At 39.4% G+C, this 22010-nt stretch overlaps 2 protein-coding genes across 2 annotated transcripts; both read right to left on the bottom strand.

The window, feature by feature from the left end:
* Positions 1 to 48: 48 nt before the first annotated feature.
* Positions 49 to 4550, bottom strand: bbs5 (Bardet-Biedl syndrome 5). The gene is made up of 12 exons (XM_044019836.1): positions 4366 to 4550; positions 2916 to 2998; positions 2771 to 2836; positions 2578 to 2627; positions 2215 to 2342; positions 1985 to 2120; positions 1645 to 1740; positions 1248 to 1310; positions 1011 to 1145; positions 735 to 818; positions 451 to 474; positions 49 to 352 (listed from the first exon to the last, which is right to left on the bottom strand). The coding sequence occupies exons 1-12, from the start codon at positions 4425 to 4427 to the stop codon at positions 251 to 253; spliced, it is 1029 nt and encodes a 342-aa protein (XP_043875771.1). The 5' UTR covers positions 4428 to 4550; the 3' UTR covers positions 49 to 250.
* A 460-nt stretch (positions 4551 to 5010) lies between these two features.
* Positions 5011 to 20377, bottom strand: col28a2a (collagen, type XXVIII, alpha 2a). Its single transcript, XM_044019792.1, has 36 exons — positions 20179 to 20377; positions 19901 to 20047; positions 19192 to 19766; positions 18847 to 18867; positions 18671 to 18730; positions 17181 to 17234; positions 16958 to 17002; positions 16844 to 16870; positions 16718 to 16762; positions 16565 to 16609; positions 15463 to 15516; positions 14280 to 14348; positions 14106 to 14174; positions 13952 to 14020; positions 12354 to 12422; positions 11892 to 11960; positions 11722 to 11790; positions 11522 to 11590; positions 11348 to 11419; positions 11128 to 11196; positions 10962 to 11033; positions 10743 to 10811; positions 10516 to 10584; positions 10364 to 10432; positions 10204 to 10272; positions 10037 to 10105; positions 9847 to 9915; positions 9633 to 9701; positions 9455 to 9535; positions 9053 to 9088; positions 8935 to 8971; positions 7535 to 8092; positions 7118 to 7434; positions 6775 to 7033; positions 6301 to 6492; positions 5011 to 6206 (listed from the first exon to the last, which is right to left on the bottom strand). The coding sequence occupies exons 2-36, from the start codon at positions 20034 to 20036 to the stop codon at positions 6199 to 6201; spliced, it is 3729 nt and encodes a 1242-aa protein (XP_043875727.1). The 5' UTR covers positions 20037 to 20047; positions 20179 to 20377; the 3' UTR covers positions 5011 to 6198.
* Positions 20378 to 22010: the final 1633 nt, after the last annotated feature.

Here is a 22010-nt window from a genome sequence, read left to right as displayed (position 1 = left end):
AATGTGTATGACATAATGTACAACTGGAATCGCTAAAACACTCTTCTATATTGTTTTAAATCCATTTATTTAAAAAGAAAAGTACAATAATACAAACTGTATTATACAGATGGGGAAAAAATAGACTTTGTACTAATTATGATATAATAAAACTTCCACATATGCAATATAATATTTTCTTAAGATTCAAAGAATCCTTTAAAGACAAGCTATAAATAAACATTATTATATGTATGCACCACACAGAGTTTCAGCCCATGACTTCCCAGAGACCGTTAAGTGTGAAACCATCTTTTAGTTTTTCAACGGCCAGGCCCAGCTCCTCACAGAACACTGGTTCACGGTCTTGTTGCTTTGGAACAACAACAACAAAAAAAACAACAAGTTAGTTTCCCACATTCTTAAACAAACGTAATCATAAAACATAAGTTATTAGTTGTGAGAACGTACCTTGTTGCCATCAGCAAAGTAGGCCTGAAAGCAAGCACAGAAAAAACAAAAAGCAATGAGCACATTAAATCAAAACAGACAAGAGGAGTCACTGTCCGTGATAACAGGTTATTGTTGACTGATGAGCACCCCACCACACAAACATGAGCACTAGGCAACAACATGTACATTCATGTTTGTTTCATGATGCTGAGGGGCTTTAGCCAACAAGCTATTCTGAGAGTCAGAAAACTGAACCTCTGACTCCCTCGAGGAGAGTCATGGAGGCCAACAGGCACACTCACAGTGAACGCATCAGTCTGCTCATCAGGCTCAATTTCCACATCATCCGGAGGTTGTTCCACTGTGAGTTCCTCCAGGGGTTGGGGCTGTTATCATTGTTAGGACAAAACAGTGTTATGACAACAAGATCAGTCAGCCACAAAGAAGCATTTAAGATGTTTGATGGGAATTTGAGGTGAAAGAAGTCGGTTGTTTAAATGACACATCTTTTAATGATGTGGTTCGTTTACAGTTGTAATAAAGATGTGTTCAGGGTCACTCAATGACAATAGTCTTACCTTTTCTTCCATTTCATAGTCCACTCCAAAGACAGGGTTAGCGGAGTACACCTTATGCAATGAGTTGATTTCCTTAAGGGCGTCCTGGAGCTTATCCACAGGGTCAATCTTAAATCCAAGCACATAGCCACCGCTCTAAAGCCAAAAACAAACACGTTTGTATGTTACACAAAAAGAAAGAACAGATCAGAAGGAAACTCCATATATTACAATGAGCTGAGATTAACGACAGATTACCTGACGTGAACTCTCTATCACCAAAGCCAAGCCAAACTTTGAGTCTCGTATTCTGATTGACCACTTTGTGGGAGAAAGAAAGAAAAAACATTACATATACTGTTAAAAACCTTCTGCAGCAGAAAGATGATTAGTTGCAGCTGATGACTTTAATCAAACTACTTCTGTTTTAAAGTCTTCCATCTATTGTCATCTGTTGTGACACATGGTGCATGCGTTTGATATGGTAGCCACATATTTTAGGGACAGTCCATTACAGTATCTCTCTTTGTCTAATTAGTAAAGACAGTTTCAAAACATGTGTACCATTTGACAAGGAAGCAGCAAGGCAGTAAAGGTTAATATATTTGTAAACTTTTAAGGATTGGATCTTTTTATATTTGTGATTTGTACTTACAATCTGGAGGTAGGGAATGCTGACATTGAAGCTCTCGTTCATATTGGCATGCCACACAATACGGACATTTGTGATAAAGAAGGTCCCAAGATTACCCTGAAAGAAGAACAAACAACCACGGTCTCAGTGTCAGCGTTATTGAAATATTAAGTTTCTCGTAGTGTAAACTACTTATTACCAATAATGACGTTAAATTAACAACAGCCTGACTGCATTACTTCTTACATCACAATACAATCCAATACAATGACAATTGAAATGTACACACAGTAAGATCCTTTTGTTAAACCATGTAAATGTAGATTAAATTTGTATGTATAGATGACAAAAAACTCAGTACCTGATCACTGGATAAATTCCAAACTCCATTAATTTTATCATACACTTGCTCCCGAGGCAAAAGTCTCAGCTGCTTATTTTGAATGAGAGCAGCGCGCAGCTTCAGGTCCCTGTACATTTTAGAGGTCTCATAGGCTCTGCAACAAAACCAGATTAAGGCACTGAGTAGGTCATACAATTTATTCAAAAATACAATCAGAGAACTGAAAATTCCTCAGAGCGTCGCCTTACCTGTGTACAGCGATGACGGAGGTAAAGAGACGTGGACTTCCTGGAACCACATTTGTAAAAATGAACTCAAATCGAGTGTTGTTGGACTTTGTTAAGATGTAGAGTGCTTCAGTTTGACCTCTCAGTTTCTGTAAAAGAGGATTAGAATTTTAATTAGTTTTTAATCACATGTGTTGCACGTAAAATTCATGTTTAATTCACTACAACTTGAAAAAAAGTCACCTTTTTATGATTATGACCTTTTCCATTTAATAATTGCTTATAATATGTCAAGTAAATAAAGTATAAAAAGGTGTGAGCTTGAAACAATAATAACAATACACAATTCACAATAAAATATCAAAATAAAAAAGGTTTACTTACTGAGTTAGCTGTCCTTGTTGTGATGTTAATGACCGAGTTGTAACCAACCGCTGAAAACAAATAACATAAAAGTACATGGGTTATATTTTTATATTTTTCATAATTAATTACATTAATAGGTGCTAATATTCAGCTGAGCATGACTCAAAAAAACAACAACCAGAAAAAGATTTATCACTACAGGTTTACTCACACAAATTGACTCTTGGCAGGGCCAGAGAGTGCCAAATGATCCTCAGGTTTGTTACTAATAGGCGTCCTGCAAGAAAAAGACATTATCAGTTCTTATTGACCAACAACACAAATCCAAAGACATCGCGGATCTCCCAGATATCTACCTCGGTCTCCGTTGTTTCCTTTTGTGTCCTCTATGGAGTCCAGACAGTCTATGAGCACCTCTCCTGCGCGGGTTTTCATCTGCCTGTGAACAGCAACACAATGATACATTCATCAGTAAGATTAGCCACAGCCACAACACTAGTTTAATGACATTATTTTAAAAACAAAAAAGTATAATAATATTAAATAAAAATAATCCTTTATTGTCCACAGATGTGTCTTTGGCTTCACAGGTTAGTGAAAAACACATCACATAAATCACAGTTCACATAAATAAAACAATAACACACATTATACAAGTAATGGACATGGTTTTAGTGTTAAAGGTGTTCAAGAAGTCTACATAGATGTTGCATTTCATCTGTAGATGGTCTTGTGCTGTAACAGCTCTATAGCGCCATCCTGAGGGCAGTTAATAACACATTATTAGCAGATTAACACAATGTGTCTGGCTTTTTGTTTCCCCTGCTTTTCATATGTAAATCCCAGCTGCTTCTGCTCTCTTCTAATGATTTTACGGGCCATATTTATGATTTTGGACAATCTACTTTTGACAACCATACCACATACACAAACTGAAATTTAAAACACTTTCAACAAGGCTTTTCTTGATTTGCAAGTAACTGATGTAATATAACAAAATGATACTGTAAATACCAAGCTCATACTGTACTGTGTATATTCTCATAACATTTTCTTTTAGCTTTTTATAGTCTTATTGTCGATATTTTTCTATATTATTCATTCACAGATGTGAAAATACATGTTTATTATTTATTACTTTTATCTTTACACTCTTCGCTTCTGTGACACACTGTAATAAAGGACTTTTTACTCTTATCTCATCTTAATTTAGCAGATTTTTCCCCCAGCCTTTTTATCTGTAGTACCATTCTCAGCCACGTGAAGGAGCTAGTTAATTTTTCAATACAGTAAAAATATAAGAAATGTGTGAGGTAAAATTCACATTTACAAAGCCTTTATAAACAATTTGATATCCTGTTACACCTATATATGAATTAGCTCGGTCTAATGTATTACGTATTGTGTGTATGTTTTCAGTAAATAACAATATTCAGATAATTACAGGTGATGTACACATGTCTTGGAAATTGTTCGTTCAAAGACCCAACATAATACAAATGATAACAGAAACGGCTGTAAAAAAAACAGTTGTGCACAAGTTAGCTCTTGTTATGATTTACACAGTACATTTGTTCGTGTATCATCTTTAAAATAAGTTTGTGTCTTTATACAAACGGTTTGGGGCACACTGCGCCAAGACAATGATACTGTTATCATAGCAACCACCTGTAATACGTTTTTCCCGACGACTGTCATTAGGAAAAGCTCACAGCCAGTCGCTAGCATCAGACTATGTAGCGTAGCTGAGCTAATTAGCCCCTACTCTTGTGAATTGATTCCTAACAAAATTCGCCGTTAACTCACTGTGCTGTTATGTCGAACCGTACGTCTCTGTCTTCCCAGAGAGCATCTAAAACAGATGACATGGCTGCAGGTTATCACTCTCACTGGTTAGTTTTAATACAGTTACATGTATTCACTCGCTAAATATCCACCAGGTCAGCTAATCGGCTAATGTGTAGAAGCCTGTCTAGCGTCATAATCACTGTAGCAACAGACGGCAAGCCAGAGGGACAAAATGTGTTGGCACTCATACTCGCATGTGTTTGATTTTTTTGTTGTTGTTTTTATTTATTTTTTTAATAATAATCGGGGAAATGTTGACTCCTTATTTGAACATTTATCTCAGATATATATGTTTTGACATTTGCTATAAGCCTCATCTGCCTAAGTCAAATGTGATATGAAAACAATTATCAGATGTTTTTACATTCTCGTCAGGACTAGATGAATTTGATGTAAATGATTAAATTAAATAGGTTTCCTAATTATAGTTTTTATAGTAATAATATTTCAATGTTTTCTCTATTTTAACATTTCTAGTTGCTACAAATGTATAATGACAGTACTTAAAAAAACAAATCTAAAACTAAAGACCTAGAAAACATTTATGCCACTAAGCGACTATCCTCTGTTACTTCACTTTACAAACACATACAATACATCCAGTATTACTTTATGTTTTATTATAACCAAACATTATTCTGATGAACACACATGCTGCCTGACGGCCCTTTAACGATCCAGTGTAAGAATGAAGGCCGGGGTCATCACCTGCCACAGAGTACATTCACATTTCTGCATGCACACTCAAGCCTGTGGTTCATACTTAATAAAGGTCTGCATCAGTCGACCGTTCCACACAAGCATTCTCAATCACAAATTCAGTTACAGTAGCGACAAGTTCTAACTAGGAAATCATTTTCATTTGTCCTTCCTTGTACATGTTTTGGTACCGATGGAATTTCTATCATCTTCATTGTCTTTTGTGCCCAAATTGGACTGGAAAATATTATGAATCAGGAAGCACGCTTACAGTCTGTGCGTAATCCAGGAGAAATGGGGGGATGACAACATTTATGCACGTCCTGGTGGACCTCTGTCCTTAATGACAAGTAACGATGCAATTTTGGATTGCAAAAAATTGAGGAATCCTACATTCACCCCTGTTTTAGGAAACTACGGTGGCCTTCGCACACTTCGCAAATTGAGGTTCTTGTCATAATCTTCAGCTTCAAAGCAGTGGATGCATGGTTAGTGTGTTCAGGCTGCTGTAGAAACATGGCAGTGCAAGATGACGGCCTCTGTTAACCAAGACCTTTGCTAAAGGATATATAAAAGGCATATTCTGAGGCTTTTTATTTTAAAGTAATCTTTATACTTGTACAAAAATACTGATAGTAGTTTGAAATGACACTGTTACTACACATCTCTAAGCAGACACAGACAGCTGCCAGATATAACATGAATGGAAACATGGTAACAAAAACAACAACAGGGAGACAAAAATACTCAGAGCATATTTCAGAAATTAATTTAAACACAATGTGAACAAATGTTACATTTGCTGTCTTAATGGGGATATATTCAATGTGTATGAAAAGCTTATGGATCAAAGATGTACAATAAAATGTCTATAGATCCGTTTTTAACAGTAGTAAATTCCCTGAAGTTGTTACTTTTAACCTCAAGTGCAGTACAATTTCTTTGAGGAAAATAGTCTGGATTAAAACGTCATGATGTCATGATTTTTTTTCTAAAAGTGCACAAAATGTCCTGAACACAAGTGACAGAATGCATCACATCGAAAAAAAATGCAGAATGTAGAATAGAAATAGATGTTCCACCTCTTCTATTTCACCCAGCTGGAGATAAGCAAAGAAAGAAAAAAGAATCAGTAAACAAATAAGAACAATAAGACAAAATGTTATTTTCTGTGAAGAATTTTTAAAAAGTCACCTGTTCTTAATAGAACACAAGCCTTCTTGCACTCGTCTTCTGTTTCAAATCGGTTGTCATTTCCACCACAGCCTCCATACCAAAACTGTGCACAGGCATTTGCCTGCTTGTCATAGTACCAGCGGATATTGTAGTCTCGGCAGAGGCCTTGGTTCAGGGTGAGGTCACAGCGGGGCTCAAGAAGAACGGATTCTGAAGGAGAAATGGTGTGTGAGATATATACGTTTCTCAAAGAATATTTATATTCATATTTAGCATTGTGCTGCATTGATGCAGCCTCACACAATGGTTCTGTAATAAATCATCCCGCCATAAAGTTATGATGTCCATTAGAATTCCATTCAATTGTATGGTCATTTTGGAGGTTGCCATTTATGCTGCTGTAGAATGTTGCGACATCAGTAACTAACAACATAACTGATGCCTTTAAATGAATCTTAAAAAGAATCAACAGTGTGGTATTTCAGCACTAACCTTCAGAAAGGACTTTAGTCACCACTGCCGGCTGCAACTGATTAGAGTTAAATGATGAAACTGCACCCAGTATTGATGACGATGTAGCCGACGTGGATGAAGACGATGAAGAGGAAGAGGATACGACTGTCTTATTGGAGACGGAGCTTTCTCTCTCAGGCAATAATATTTTTGTTTTGTTAACTACAGCCAGGATGCCACCGCCACGCATGTGGACTCTGATGTCTAAATCCTCACCGTCGTCATCTTCTTCCACATCCTAGAGTAAGACAAGATCAAAAATCTTTGAACCATCAGAACAAATAAAACAGTCAACAAACACAGAAATGTTTTAAGCAAAGACCTGAATTGGTAGAGTATCAGCACTGATAGGCAGCGTGAAAGTGTCTCCACGGCCTCGGCTGTTGGTGCGTCTCTGAAGTTGAATCTCCTCCTGATAGTCGTGATTGATTCTGGTGTTCACGTGTCCATTGTTTTCATAGACATAACCATTTTTACTATTGCCATTATATCCATTGGTGTTCTCGCCATGTCCATTGTTTCCATTAATACCATGACCGTGCCCATTATGGCCATTCCAGTGTCCATTAGTGAGGTGATTGTAAAATATTGCACCATTTTCATCCTCGCAGAACTGATTGATGAGCTGAGACTCCAGTGCTGTCGAAAATAAAGAAAAAAAGTGATGAGCTCATTTTTATCATATATGTCGCTATACTGTATATTTCAGTATAAGACATTTAGATCAACTGATTATCACCTGGTAGAGTGTTGAAGTCATCAATAAGGTACATGTGTTCACTGTCAGGCTCAGAGGCAATGAGGTTAAGCTCTTGCAGGAACTCGGCCTGCGTAGGATCAGAAGAGTTGACAATGCCCAGGGCGTACATCTCGATGTTGGCAGCGTGAGCCTCCCTCACAGCGATGTCGAGCTTGACAGGCTCCCGCTTGTCAGTCTGACCATCGGTGATGACGATGGCGACTTTTCTGACCCCGGGCCGAGCACTGTAGAAAGCCTCCTGGGTGGCTTTCCTGATGGCGGTGCCGGTGTAGGTGCCCTCACCCATGTAAAGTATTTTTCTGACTGCCTGCTTGACATCCTGCTTGTTGACATAACGAGCCAAGTTGAACTCTAAATGGACGTCCAGACTGTAGAGGACCAGTCCGATTCGAGTGGCATTTCGACCGACTGTGGTCCGGTCCACCAGCCGCGAGACAAAGTCTTTGATGATTTCAAAGTTTTCGGGGCCAACACTCTCTGAGCTGTCGATGACAAACACAAGTTCCATGGGCCTTTCCTTGCACTTGATGCCACATCCTGAAAACACAAGTGTACATGAGTATAACAAGCATTTTTGTAAGGATGTGTACATACAGGTACAGGATGCTTTAAGCTAAATGTTGTTCGCATGTTCACATGCTTACAATGAGGTCATTTAGCATTTTATGTTATGCTTAATATTGGTGGACATACATCAAGTAGTTAATGGTGAGACTGCAGAACGCCACAAATGGAGAACACTCACCCGTCCCTTTACCAAACACATCAGACTACGGTCGCCTTCACATACAAGAAAGGATGTAAATACTCTTTCATAACTCTCTTCACTCTCCCAGCCTCTCATATGTTTCCTCCTCCTGCTTCTTCTTTAACTTATGAATCAGACTAGTGCTACAACTATCGATTATTTTTATAAATATAAAATATAAAAAAAATATTTAAAAAAATGGATCAGTCTTGACTAAACCTGGTAATGATTATGTTCTCAAATGTCTTGTTTTGTCCACCAACTTCAGCTTAACTGATTTCTCAGACCGATGATCAAAATACTTGACGATTAATTTAGTTATTGATTAATAATTGATTAATTGAATAATCGTTGCAGCCCTACATCAGGTTTATGTGGGCAGAGCTGTTGTTTTTCATTTGTGTAGTAAGCCTCTACTTCGAAATAATGAAACACGCGCAACTCACAAGATTACAGCCTCTATAAAGCAAGACCCTCGCCTACAGTACATGCTGTATAAAAGGCTTACACTTATTCAAACATCCTTATAGGTAGTGTATTCAATTTCTACCAATAAACCTTTCTAAATGTTACATACAGGACCTTTAAGACATTTTAGTGTGGTCTTAAATGGTGTAAGGAAAGCTCTTACCACAGATTTCTTTGATCATCTTAATAACGTCCTCTCTCTGAAAATGACATGTTTACATTAGTATAAAATCACACTCCTTAAAATGTTCAAACATCATGACGAGAACTAATTAACTTACTGTGAGGCCTGGTTCTCCTTTAGCTCCTGGTCTCCCCTTAAAGATTTAAGAAAATGATCACTCTGGATTTGTGTGTAGGGTTAGGGTAAGATTATGCACTTCTGTCTCAGTCTAATATGATAGTCATAGTAATTTAATACTTTATTGCAGACTCACAGGAAGTCCATAGAATAAAATAAAATGTTTTAAAATTTCATTACCATAATTAGGTAATGAAGACGATGGTTGTGATTGTAATAGTGAAAATGTATAATTACTGTATGAAATAACAAAGCAACATTTATGAATAATGACTATAATTAATGCAGTTAGCAAGGTAAGAAAAACTACAGCACATAAATCTGACATTGCAGGTTTATTACTGATGTGAGGATGTGGATGATAACATATTTTTTTACTTACTGCTTCACCAGTAAGTCCATGATCTCCCAGGTCTCCTTTTAATCCTTTCGTTCCTCTCTCTCCCTGTGATCCACGATCGCCCTGTAACAAGGAAAACAGAGTGTCACCAGGTGTTTAGAGACCAGTGAATCACACATCAGTAATATATTTATTTGAAAGTTCATTTTCATTGTCTCACCTTAGGGCCTGGAAGTCCATGTCCTTGAGGCCCTCGAGGCCCGGTCATACCTTGAGATCCAGAGTCTCCCTGGAAATAGACTTTGCTTTAGATCATAAATTGTTGTTACGATTTGTACCACAACAAGTTCAAATACATGTGAATGAATTCTGATTAGGAACAATGTGGCAAAAGTGTTGCAAAAGCAGCATTTCCACAAAATGGGGACATTTACCTTTGGGCCTTGAATACCTTCTCCTGGAGGTCCAGTTGGTCCAGGAGGTCCTGGTCGCCCGACATTACCCTTTGAACAAATGTCAATTAGTTTAATTTATTAGTGATTAAGATATTACTATTCATTGTAATTTCAAAATCAATCTATGTGGTAATGTTTCTTCATGTTCATGTTCGATCATTTTTCTTACTGGTGGTCCTTGTATGCCCTCTCCAGTTGGTCCGGGCAGACCTGGCAATCCTCTAAAGCCAATGTCACCCTGGAACAGACAGGTTATCACCAAAGGACTATGAGAAACACTTTGCAAAAACATACACAACCACACAAATAAACTAGCAAACAGCTAAAAGAAAAAACCTTGGGGCCAGGGATTCCTACTCCCTCAGGGCCTGGTTCTCCCGACAAGCCTGGTAAGCCAGGAGGACCCTGAAAGTAATGTGTAAATGAATTCATACTGCGCCACCTTCCACATGATCTTATTTAAAGGATATCATTTTTTTTAGTTGGTTATACAAACCACAGGGCCAGGACTGCCTTCTCCTTTTGGACCATGTGGACCCGGTAAACCTGGTTGACCACGATCGCCCTGGTTTAACAAAATGTATTGATGATAACCGTCAACATGTATTTGTTAGTAGTGAGTATTTGTTTTTATTTGTCAGCATTTACCTTCGGACCAGGTAGTCCGTGGCCTGTTTCCCCAACAAGACCAGGAGGCCCAGAGGGACCCACATCACCCTGGACAGGAAAGACAGGAAAGTGAATTCACAGTCCTTAGTACAGTACCAATGGTGTTTTGTTACAACACATTGCATCTAACACAATCTGACAGTTTTTATGGCTTTGTGCACCTAGTCTACCTGCCAAAATAGATAATTGTTTTATATTATTTTTACCTTAGGACCTGTAATAGACCGTCCTGTTGGCCCCGGCATGCCTTGATGCCCTGGTATCCCACGTTCTCCCTAACAAGAGAGAATTGACAAGAGACTTATTTTCACAGTTCTCCAGCTGTCAAGAACGAGAACTATGACTCTATTGTGACTTATTAAGTAAACTGGAAAGCGTCCAGGAACAGGGTCTGTTTCTAATTCTAAATTATTATTTACTCTTACCTTTGGACCTGAGGGTCCTGAAATCCCTGGAGGCCCATGTAACCCACGGATGCCCCTTATCCCTTGGTCACCCTGAGCAGACGCACAGTCACAAATCATCAGTTAGACAGTTAAAAAAACATAAACTCCATAAAGATACAGTAAATGGTATATTCTAAAAGGATACCTTCTCCCCTTGAACGCCAATTCCTGGTTGTCCGTCAGGACCTCTTGAACCAGATAAACCAGGCTCACCCTAAAGAGAGGAAAGACAGATGACATATAGAAAGCTGTGACAAAGTTCTGGAAATGATAAATGTAAGTCTCTGGACAAAGTGAATTAAGGCACAGAATACAACAGAAAAACAGAACAAAAATGTCCACAGAATCGTCATAATGTACTGTACCTTCTGCCCTGGAGCTCCATCCTCTCCTGGAAGACCAGGCAGCCCCCCCAAACCACCTGCTCCAGGCTCTCCCTATAACATTACAATAGATGTTGATGGATTTAATACAAGAGCACTAATAATACAGACCACTATTTAACTGACTTGTTCGGTTCAAGCGACAGGTTGGATTACCTTTGCGCCAGGCTCACCGAGGCCTCTCTCTCCTGGAGCTCCCTGCTCTCCTGGTAAACCTTGGTCTCCCTATAAATAGAAATAGCAAAAGAACAAAAGTCATTATAAATGAGATCTTTATGCAATGACTATGCCAGCTCTGTCTGACCTACACACCTACTTTATGTTGAATCTTTTAATTCAACAGGTGTTAAACAAACCTTATGTCCAGGTAAACCCTCTCCTGGAACTCCCCTGACCCCTGGTGGACCTCTTGGACCTTCAACCCCCTGTGTAATAGTAAACATGACAGTCTTTCAGTGTAGGAGGTATTGCAATTATGGATTATGATGGCAGAGAAAACATTTATTTTCAACAATATTCTGCTGACCTTTTCTCCCTGTATGCCCACTCCCGGTAGTCCAGTTGGACCTGAAAGGCCTGGAGGACCCAAATCTCCCTGAAGGTAAAATAACATGAACAGGTCAATACAAGTATGTTTCCTACTGTACGTATTTAGTAGTTAACATCAAGATCTTCAAATGACACCAAAGCCACCGGTGTAGTGATAATCACCAGTTGCTAAAGACCCGTAATTTTTACACATTAGTACTTTACTGATTAGTAGAATAGTGATGTTTCCCATCTATATATGTATATATATATATACACTGGTGAGCCACAGTGTTCTGACCATCCACATGAACCAAATACATATTTAATGTAGGGCTCTACTCCGTCATCATGGGTGAGTGTTTTAAGGAGCCTTAAGATATTTTGATTGATTTATGGATTACAAAAGTCCCCATATTGTGTACATGCTACAATGAATTGCAATGGATTTATAACTCACCCTTTCTCCTTTGATTCCGGCACCCTGCTGTCCCCTCGGCCCCCTTGGCCCGTGGAGCCCCCGATCTCCCTGTGAGGTCATGTATGTCAGTTATATCACAACCACTTGAGACTGAGTCACAGCCAAATCTGCATTGTTCTCAGGCAAAACACTATGGAAAAGGAGCATGTCTGCTCCTGTTCGCTTCTTGTGAATGATGCAGAATGATGTAATGCTCAAGGAATGACACCGTTTCTCTACGTCCTTCATTTTACTATGAATAAGAGGTGCTGATGGGAGCAGTTTGAGCCACGAGCAACATACAAGTGTCATGAAATGCAAACATACAGACCTTTGAGCTAGAGAGTGAGTCAGTGGAGTTTGAGACCGCTTGATCACCTCTGACAGATCCCCTTTTACAAGAGGTAGAAATAAACCTTACAACAGTCAGGAAGTCTGGCACAGGTTGAACAGATGTGTACTTGCTGGAGGACATTTTCACTGTGCTCATTTTGCAGGCGCTTCCTTCAACCAATAAAAGTGTACGAAGATTTTCTTCGACAAGCACATAATTATGCTCCCATTGTCAGATTTACTCTCATGCTCTGTCATGAACTGCAGTAAAAAATGACAGGGAAGTAACAAAATGTACTTAACTGTTACTGAGGTTTATAATCTTAATTCAGTGTGGTTACATTTCTGCTGTCAACAATGATCTCTATGTATAGTTTATACTGTGAGCCATGTCCTATTGACCCGAGTGTTCCATGTCATGTGCAGCACCTCGGTTGAATCCGACCTAAGCAGTAATGCTTGAATGAACACCTGAACTCAGTCAGTGAGTTGGAACAGAGTGAGATCTGGTTTTGACAGATGCAGGCCATGAACTCCTGAATGCTCCTGTTCCGTACAACAAAACTAAAATATACTGTCTGAAAACATCAGACCGTGACTGTGATGTCTCTGGATACTTTAAGGATATAGTAGCTGAACTTGGTGTATTTATCAAAGTGGGTTTTGATCTTTTTTTGTAAACTCAGCAGCTATGTGCAATCATAACGTCAAGAAAAAAAACATGGATCATTAAGTAGCTAAAGAGACTCTCACACATTGTCTAAACTTGCAAGTCTGATTTTATTGTTGCAACCTTTTGGTCCTAGACTCATGGCTCAACAAAATAAACCTGAAGATAAGCAGCCAAGGACACAAATAATGCATGTATTCACTTCTATTTTGGGACATTTGTCACTGCTCTTTTGTAGTTTTCCTTCAACTATTAAACTTTGTGAATAACCTTAGGTTGAGAGAATGTTTCAAGTTCTAGTTCACTTATACTGATTTCTTTAGGCTACTGCTGCATTTCCAGAAGGTTCTTTATAACTTACAAAGCCCTGATTTGACACTTGACTGTGGGTTAGATGCCTCACTGAAGGGCCCTCTCACAGAATCATCATTGCAGATGATTGATGGGTCTTTGATTGCTCTACGCTTCTTTCATTTGTCTCTTGCTGGTCTACCCCATAGAGAATCTTAGTGAAGTAATGTGGCATGTTCTATCTTTGATGAAGATAATGATACTGTTTTGATTTTTTTGTCTGATGACAGGTCTCAAATAATACCTTCGGTCCAGGCAATCCTTCACCGTGAGGTCCTTTTTCCCCTTGAGCACCTTGTGGTCCTTGAGGTCCCTGTGACCAAAATCAAAGTACAATAAGTTACCGACACACACAATATGTACATAACAGGCACAAAAACAGTTGCTTCTGAACTTACAGGAGGTCCTGTTTCACCTATTCCTAGAGGACCAGGGGGACCTGGTCTTCCCTGGAACCCCATGTCACCCTGCAGATTGATAAAATGACTTTGTTTAATATCTGCAAACCCAAATTTATGACATCACAACAAGTACAATAAATCATTTACAACGTGATCCATTACATGACTTACTTTTGGTCCAGAAAGGCCAATACCAGTTTCCCCCTGAATTCCTGGAGGACCAGGTGGGCCACGTTCACCCTGTAAACACAAAATGTATAATATGTGTTTAAAAAACCTGCATAAACCATCCAATTCTAATGTAAAAGGGATGAGAAAAGACACTGTAGTACATATCATAATAGTAAAAGCTTCTGTCAACCTCTCTTAGGGATATCTTTTAAGGATCGCTGGGTCTCTTCTTACTCTCAGCCTTAGTCCTTCATCTCAACCAAGAAAGTCACTCTATACATTACTGTCTGTCTATCACAATCCAGATGTAACCTTTTAATCACTTTTAACTGTATTGTATATCATTTGACTGCAAACTTGAGCATAAGGATCTACAGTCCATGGAGTATCTAGTGCTGTAGAGCATATTCTGCCATCGTACAGATATAATGTCCATTTCTGATGAACACATAAACAACTGTACAGTAAGAGAGTAAAGCTCACCACCCCCCAAAATAATTTTTGATTAATAAAAACAATTATCCAGCACATGGGTAAATTATTGGTGTGTCACTTTTTGAGAAAATAACCTCAATATTAAAACCAAACCCTTTCTTGCAATACAGGACCTGAAAGAAAGTCCTGTATCCTGTATGACTTTAATGGTTTATTCCTTGTCCCTCAGTTTCCCACCAACTTTCAAGAAAATCTGTTAAGTCATTTTTTGACAAAAAAGCACTGAAACATATCCTTTTTTGGCGGAGGTAATACAAATGAGTTACCCTTTAACAGAGACCACCAAGCATGGTGTTATTCTTTGCAAATACCACCTACATGTTCTCACATGGCAAGGCACTGAACATAAATTGACTAGCCATGTATGTCATTAACTGCACGGTGTTAGGAGAAGCTGACAATGCTGAAGGCAATTTCTAGTCTGTATTTAGAAACAGGTTACAGACAATAAGGGGAACATATAATGACACCTTTTTTGCTCACTGGTGTATCCCTATATTGGTGGATAACAGTAATGACAGTGGGGTCTTTGGCTCAGTGCCAAATGTTGACACTGTAGTCTCTGTGCTCAAAGACTGGGATGTCAAAGCCCCTCAGCCGCTTGTTTAAACCACTCATAAAAAGAAATGTAAATGTCAGAGCAGATGTGCTTGAGGAGGTGAGTGAGAGTTGTCCAGGAGGGGCTGACCTGCTTTCCCTGAGGACCCTCTGGTCCAAAGTCTCCATGTGGTCCTGGTAAACCCTGGGCAGAGAGACAACAGTCAGCGGTTAGATGTGTGCACTCGTGTATATCTTTGAGGACCAAACAACTGATTATGAAGCAAGGACAAGGGGAAAGGGAAAGTGAGGATATTTTGGCTGGTCTTCCCATTTTTTCGCACCTTCGAAGAATTATGGATTAAGATCTGGTTAGGATTAAGGTACAAATTTGTTTTATGTCAGGATTAAGGGTTTAGGCATTTAGCTGTGATGGTAAGGAAGGGTAGTGTGTGTGCGCAAGCGCATTCGTATACCACCATGTTCGAACAAAAAATGTTTAGAAAGTAGTAAAACGTTCAACTTTTAAAGGTCCAGTGTGTAACAATTAGTGACATCTAATGGCGGGACTGCGGTATAACAAACAGAAGCAACGTGTCTGGGAACTATGGTGGCCTACACATACCAGAAAGCATGTTTTTTGTGTTGCTGGCTTTTGCTTTGTGAATGAAAATATCTACACATCTTCACTTTCTGGTTGTTTTGTCCATCTAGTCTGCTGTAGAAACCATAGAGTGATTATATAACTATACAATACTATACTAACTTTGTAACTATTGGATGATACTAGCTGCCAGTCACACTAGGGACCACTTACATGTGCTGCAGTCTCTACTGATACTACAACTTATTTATAGAAAAGATACTGCTGTATCCAATGTAATGATCACTTTTCTCATACTATTATTATGTGAACACAGTGAATGTGAATAAACAAAACAGTCAATCAAAAACAACAAGTCCCATAGACTTCCATTCAAATGTGAATCTTTTTGCAACACCTCCAGTGGCCTACCAAAATGGTTTTCATTTTTATACACAGGCAAGTTAATGTTACACACCAAAAGTGATTTATCTATTTGATCTCCTTTGTAGACATCTCTATGGCGGTAAATAACAGTAACGATGGAGAGGACCTTACTTTCATACAGGGGCATCTCAACAGCTGATAACTTGGTCTACAGCAATGACACATTCAAAAGTAATAAGCTCTACATATAACAAACTGTATGAAGATATGGATTATTACTAACCTGCAGGCCTCTCAGTCCTCTTGCACCAATTGCACCCTCGAGACCCTGGAGCACATCACAAAAGGGAAAAGAAAGACTATACGATCAAAATGATATTCTCAAAATAAAAACATGGGGTTCTGTAGATGAGTAGTGTCAACAGTGCAGTCTTACCCTGTCTCCTTTGATTCCTGGAGTGCCACACTCACCCCTCTCCCCCTGTGTAGAAATCACAGTGCAACATTAAGTCAAATGCAAAATCAATTACTTGTCGTTATAATCTGAATCTGAATGGTATACCTTATCCCCCCTTTGACCCAGTTTTCCCTGCAAATGGAATGAATGATACATGTGTAAATAAAGGAATGTAACAAAAAAAACAAGAAATATTTTGTTACAAAAAGATTAATTTACCTCAGTACCCTCTCGTCCGGGCAGTCCACTCAAACCTGCTTCACCCTGATATGACAGAATAATGTAGATTCATTATATCAATCAAAGTTTAAAGTTTTTGGAGCCGCAGATCCTGGATGACCCACAACTGAAACAACTGGAGCACAGAAAGGATTACAAAATTCCTGAAAAGGCCTGTTAGTTAAAGAAATTATAGTCCACTAGTTCATCTAAAAACACCCACCTTTTGCCCTTTAAGCCCTGGGGCTCCATCATCTCCAGCGCGGCCTTTCTTCCCCTGGAGAATGAAACAAAATATTGGAATACACTCTGATCAGAGTGCACTGAAATCACCACTGACAACTACACAAGTTCATGACCCGTAACCTGAAAAAGGTCATTTGCAATGTTGTTGTTTGTAAAGTCAAAATGCAAGATTCTTTCTCTGGAAGCCCATTGTCTGAGAAAGACAAACAAGGACAGAATGTGTGAATGTGTCTCGAGCTTGTCGTTTTACAGACGGGCTGGCTGTTGGGCATGAGGTGTCTTGTCCACAAACCCAGAGGTCATCTTGAGCTGCACCTGGATGGAGTGTGCCAGTTGAAGAAACCACTACTTTGTGACCATTAAACTAATGAGTCCAATTATGTGACACTCTTTGTCTTGGTGTAAAAATTTGAAGAATCTCTCTGTGGAGAAAGCACCTGGAGAATGACCACACAGCTGTCTGTCAGCAACATGATTATCTGCTCAGTCTCTGGAAAGCTTTATTTGACGGGTGCCGTCTGAGAAGGAGAGGGGATTGAATGGATATTTGTAGATGACTGGAAGTGCTTGTGAGTATATAAAAGGGCTGAAATTGTCTTTTTATAGCATCAACCAACAATTATGTCCATCATCTGGCACCTACTCATTCCATGACCCTGTCTCGCTAACCTGGTACTTGTTGTACCACCACCATTTGAAAAGCTGAATCTTATGTTATAGCAAACTTAACAAGAAGTCAGATGTCTGTAGTTGCTCAGCTAAAAAAAACAGGAATTCTTTCTATGATGAATTAAGGGCACATATACTGAATGAAATGTTCTGGTGCACCGATGATGACGAAATGGAATTGGCTTTTAAGTTTAATGTCAGTTTGCAAATCCTGGAAACATCAGGATCTTCATACAACCCCTTTATTTCAATTTTTTATTTGTTTTTGTTCTTCTCTGATTCACTGGTCTGTATTGCTATGGTGGGCATATTTTCTATGCACGACACAAAAAAAAAAGTACAGTATGTGAAATATTTCATTGTCAAAGGCCCAGATTTATAGGGACAAGAGCTTTAATGGTGTTGTCTCTGGTTTCCATGGGGGACATCTTATGTTACTTGAGAAATGCACAGTTAATAGCCTGGGACACGCAGCAGCAACAAACATACTGTATGGCTCAAGGAACAACAGTGTCTCTTCTTCTTTCCCTGTTGCCATAGGTTATGATTTTAGAATGTGTGTCTGGATCACCTTTACACTTAACTTTCCTTCTGCAAATGCCTGAAAGCAACACTGACAGAGAAAAGGCAAACAATTATCCTTTAAAACTGCACTATTACCCCATCCAACATACCATACAGGATGATTTTAGATTTCTCTGTACCAGATTGTGAGAGATAATTTGCCCTGTCAATCCTCTCTGACACTTCAAGGAAAACCTTTTTTTTTTTGGTGGGTGTTTGAGGGTAAATACTTACCGCAGGTCCACTAGGTCCCCTCTCCCCTTTCTCGCAAGCACATCTCTGGGCCAGGGGGCACTTCAAGAAGAAGAGACATGTTTGCTAAGCTGTCATGAATGTAATCCTATATAGTCAAAGTGGGCACCTTCTCTTAAATTGCACAGTATTGGATGTCAGGTTAACTCAATACTTACTCCTTCATCGGCCAAGCTAGTCTGCAAAAAAAGAAAACAAAAACAAGTGTGAAAGGTAGTTAGTTTGTTAGTCTTTTCTAAGACCACTATTAAAGAAAATCCTAGAGGATAAACTAAGACAAAGACATACTTTTGTGTGTAAAGTGTTTAGGGTAGAAGCTTCAATCCTGAACTGTTTTTCTTTTGTTCCTCTACTGCATTGTCATCATTCCATCTCTACGTGAATACCTTAACAAGCCCGTGCATATATATGTCAACTCTGTATAGATACATCTTCAAAACAAATACATCACTTTTCCACTTAACGCTTTCTGTTGAAAGACATGGTATTTTTTTTTTACTTACAATCTTAGCCACAATTCTTTGGACTATGTCCTGCTCCTGTAAATTATGGAGATAGTGGGAGGAGGGGGAGCTGGCGAGTAGACGCATCTGGGCTATATTGGCTGGATCGATGGCTGCCCAGGTGATGCCCAGAGTGAAGAACTTGATGCCCTGGTTTTTGGCATCAGCCACGGCTGAGAAAATGTCTGGATTCCTTGGGTGAGAAACACCATCTGTAAGCAGCACAGCCACTTTGATACTAGCAGGTCTGGACTCCTCCAGGTAGATCTTGGTCATGTTGGTGATAGCATAGGTGGTGTAGGTGCCATGCCCGATGTAGACCATGGGAGCTATCTGAGTCTTGAAGTTCTCAGTGCCCCTCCAGTCTTTGAAGGTTTGCTCTACGATGACATGACTGCTATACTGCAGCAGAGCCACCCGGAAGCTCAAGCTGCGCCCATTTTGCAGCTGAACCCCTTGGAGTCTGTCCACCACGTTCATAGCAAACTGCTTCTCCTGCTCATGATTGTCCTTTGCACTCTCAGAGCTGTCCAACAGGAAGGAGAGCTCCAAGCTACAATCCTCGTCCATGATGGCTATGTGCAGGACAGAATGAAGAACCTTTTATTCCTGTTTCTGCCCATTTTAAAGGTTTTATATTTTACAGCATTCTGTATATTTGCACAATGGAAGTATTACATATTTCCCATTATTTAATTTATTCTCTTACCTTGTCCATCATGGATATTTGCAGCCAGAGGTTTTCTTGTGGATTTCTTGTAAGTTCTCCTCTCCTCGTAAAAGTCTTGTGCCCAGACACTGGTCAGTGCTGTGACAAACAGCACTGATGTAAAGTAAGGGAGCATCCTTTACCAAACTGTGGAGATATATAGCAACAGTGCAAACTTCAGTCAAGTTACTGTCCACAGCAGATTGTGCATCAATACAATAGTTTTCAGTAGTATTACAACAGGATATTTTGATTGCTGAAATTAATTTTAGACTTACATTACAGCCTCCCTTTGCTGTTACTTGGTTTGAGTGCAGCCCAAAATGTAGACTCAAAAAAAAGAAAAGCAGGAAGAGCAGAGGATCAGGGTGCACGATGGGCTCCAGTCAGCTCATTGATTGTGCAGCAGCCGCAGCAGTGTCAGTCATTCTGGGGGAGCAGACAGCGAGAGATCCTGAGGTGCTCACTCCTCCTTTATAAGGAGACACTGTCAGACCACATCCCATACAACTTTGCCAAGACTCCAGCTCTGTCCTCAGGGCAGGGGAGGGCTGCAAGGAGTGAAGCAACATTGTCTGTTATCTACACATTTATTTTTGGAGGAAAAGAATTTCAATTTCTATATGAGCACTGCATAGAGATTATTTTGCAGACAAAACTAAGTTGGTAAGGCTTGTACAAAATGTGAACCTCAATACATTTACATTAATTAAAGCGGCGATATATATATAAAAAAGGCATTTATGCCAGCATAAATTCCACAGGTAGGGTCTTTTAAAAAATAAGAGGCTTTAATGGCGAAGACCTGCTCACCTTTGGTCCACACACTGGACTTTGGAATGAGCCCCACCTTGAAAAAAGGGGTCAAAAGGTCCAAGATTTTCTAAATTCATTCTTGATGAACAAAGAAGCCATGACAACTGCTGGGACACTAGAAAAGGGGCAGTTGGATACTGTTGGGCGGATAATAACAACATTCCACAACAAAATTAACTATACTAATCCATGGCATCCAATGTCACTGAGGTCAACAAAGGATGAGTGAGCAATATCATTCAAAGGAAGCTATCAACAATGCATAAATTAGAAAGACTTCAGAATCAGCACAAAAAAAAGTTACCACACTGGTAAGATGAAATAAGCAGGGTCAGATAGAGCTGTATACTAAGTTCAAACACCAAGTGTATGTGCTGTTTATGTTAGTTTTGTTTCACTTTCCTTCAGGCAGCTGCACCTGGTCCAGAATGCTGAGACCTGACTAATACCAGGAAACTAGACCACATCACACCGGTCCTCAGATCACTACACTGGTTTCTACTCTTGGTCTACAAAGCACTGAGTGGTCTTGGACCACAATACATCCTAGACTTATTAGTTCCCTATGAAGCATCCAGAGCCCTAAAATCATCAGGAACAGGTTTACTTTATGTTTCCCAGATGCAGAATCAAACAAAGTGAAGCAGCATTCAGTTATTCTGCTCCAAACCTCCTGAATACCTGTGGGCTGCTCAGAGGGACATGTTGCATTTAAATCAGGCCTGAAAACATTATTATTTACTGCAGCTTTTTCTTACATTCTTAAATAATCATCTTATTTATCAATTGTTTCTTGTCTTTAAAAGCACTTTGCATGCCCTGTGTATGAATAGTGCTATACAAATAAACTTGCCTTGCCTTCAGTTATTCTTTTATAAAAGCGGCTTCCACTACGAGTGACATGCAATTTATTTTACAGAAAATAACTCACTGAAAGCTGCAATTTGTTCACCTTTCAGGCCCTAAGAGATGACCATCTGACCACTCACCAGTAATGGTGACCTTTCAGGAATATGCCTCCTGGTGTGGTTTAAAGATGGGGCTGATCCTGTGCAGACTGGCTGAGGATTCGAGGAGCATTCATTTAGCCCGCTGTGCTTGCAGTGAAGAGGCTTTGTATTCCAAGGCTCCAGGCGAGAAGCAATTAAAGGAGACTCTCTGACACAAAGGAATGTTGCAGTGAATGATCGCTGGGCAAAATTCACCCTGTCGCTTTGTTTTATGATGAATGACAGCCACTTATAGTGTGCCTATATAGCACAACAAGATTTAAAAGAAGTGAAATATCTTTCAT

The sequence above is a fragment of the Solea senegalensis genome, linkage group LG2 (genome assembly GCF_019176455.1).
Source record: "Solea senegalensis isolate Sse05_10M linkage group LG2, IFAPA_SoseM_1, whole genome shotgun sequence".
NCBI lineage: Eukaryota > Metazoa > Chordata > Actinopteri > Pleuronectiformes > Soleidae > Solea > Solea senegalensis.
This window is presented reverse-complemented; position numbering and strand designations above follow the sequence as displayed.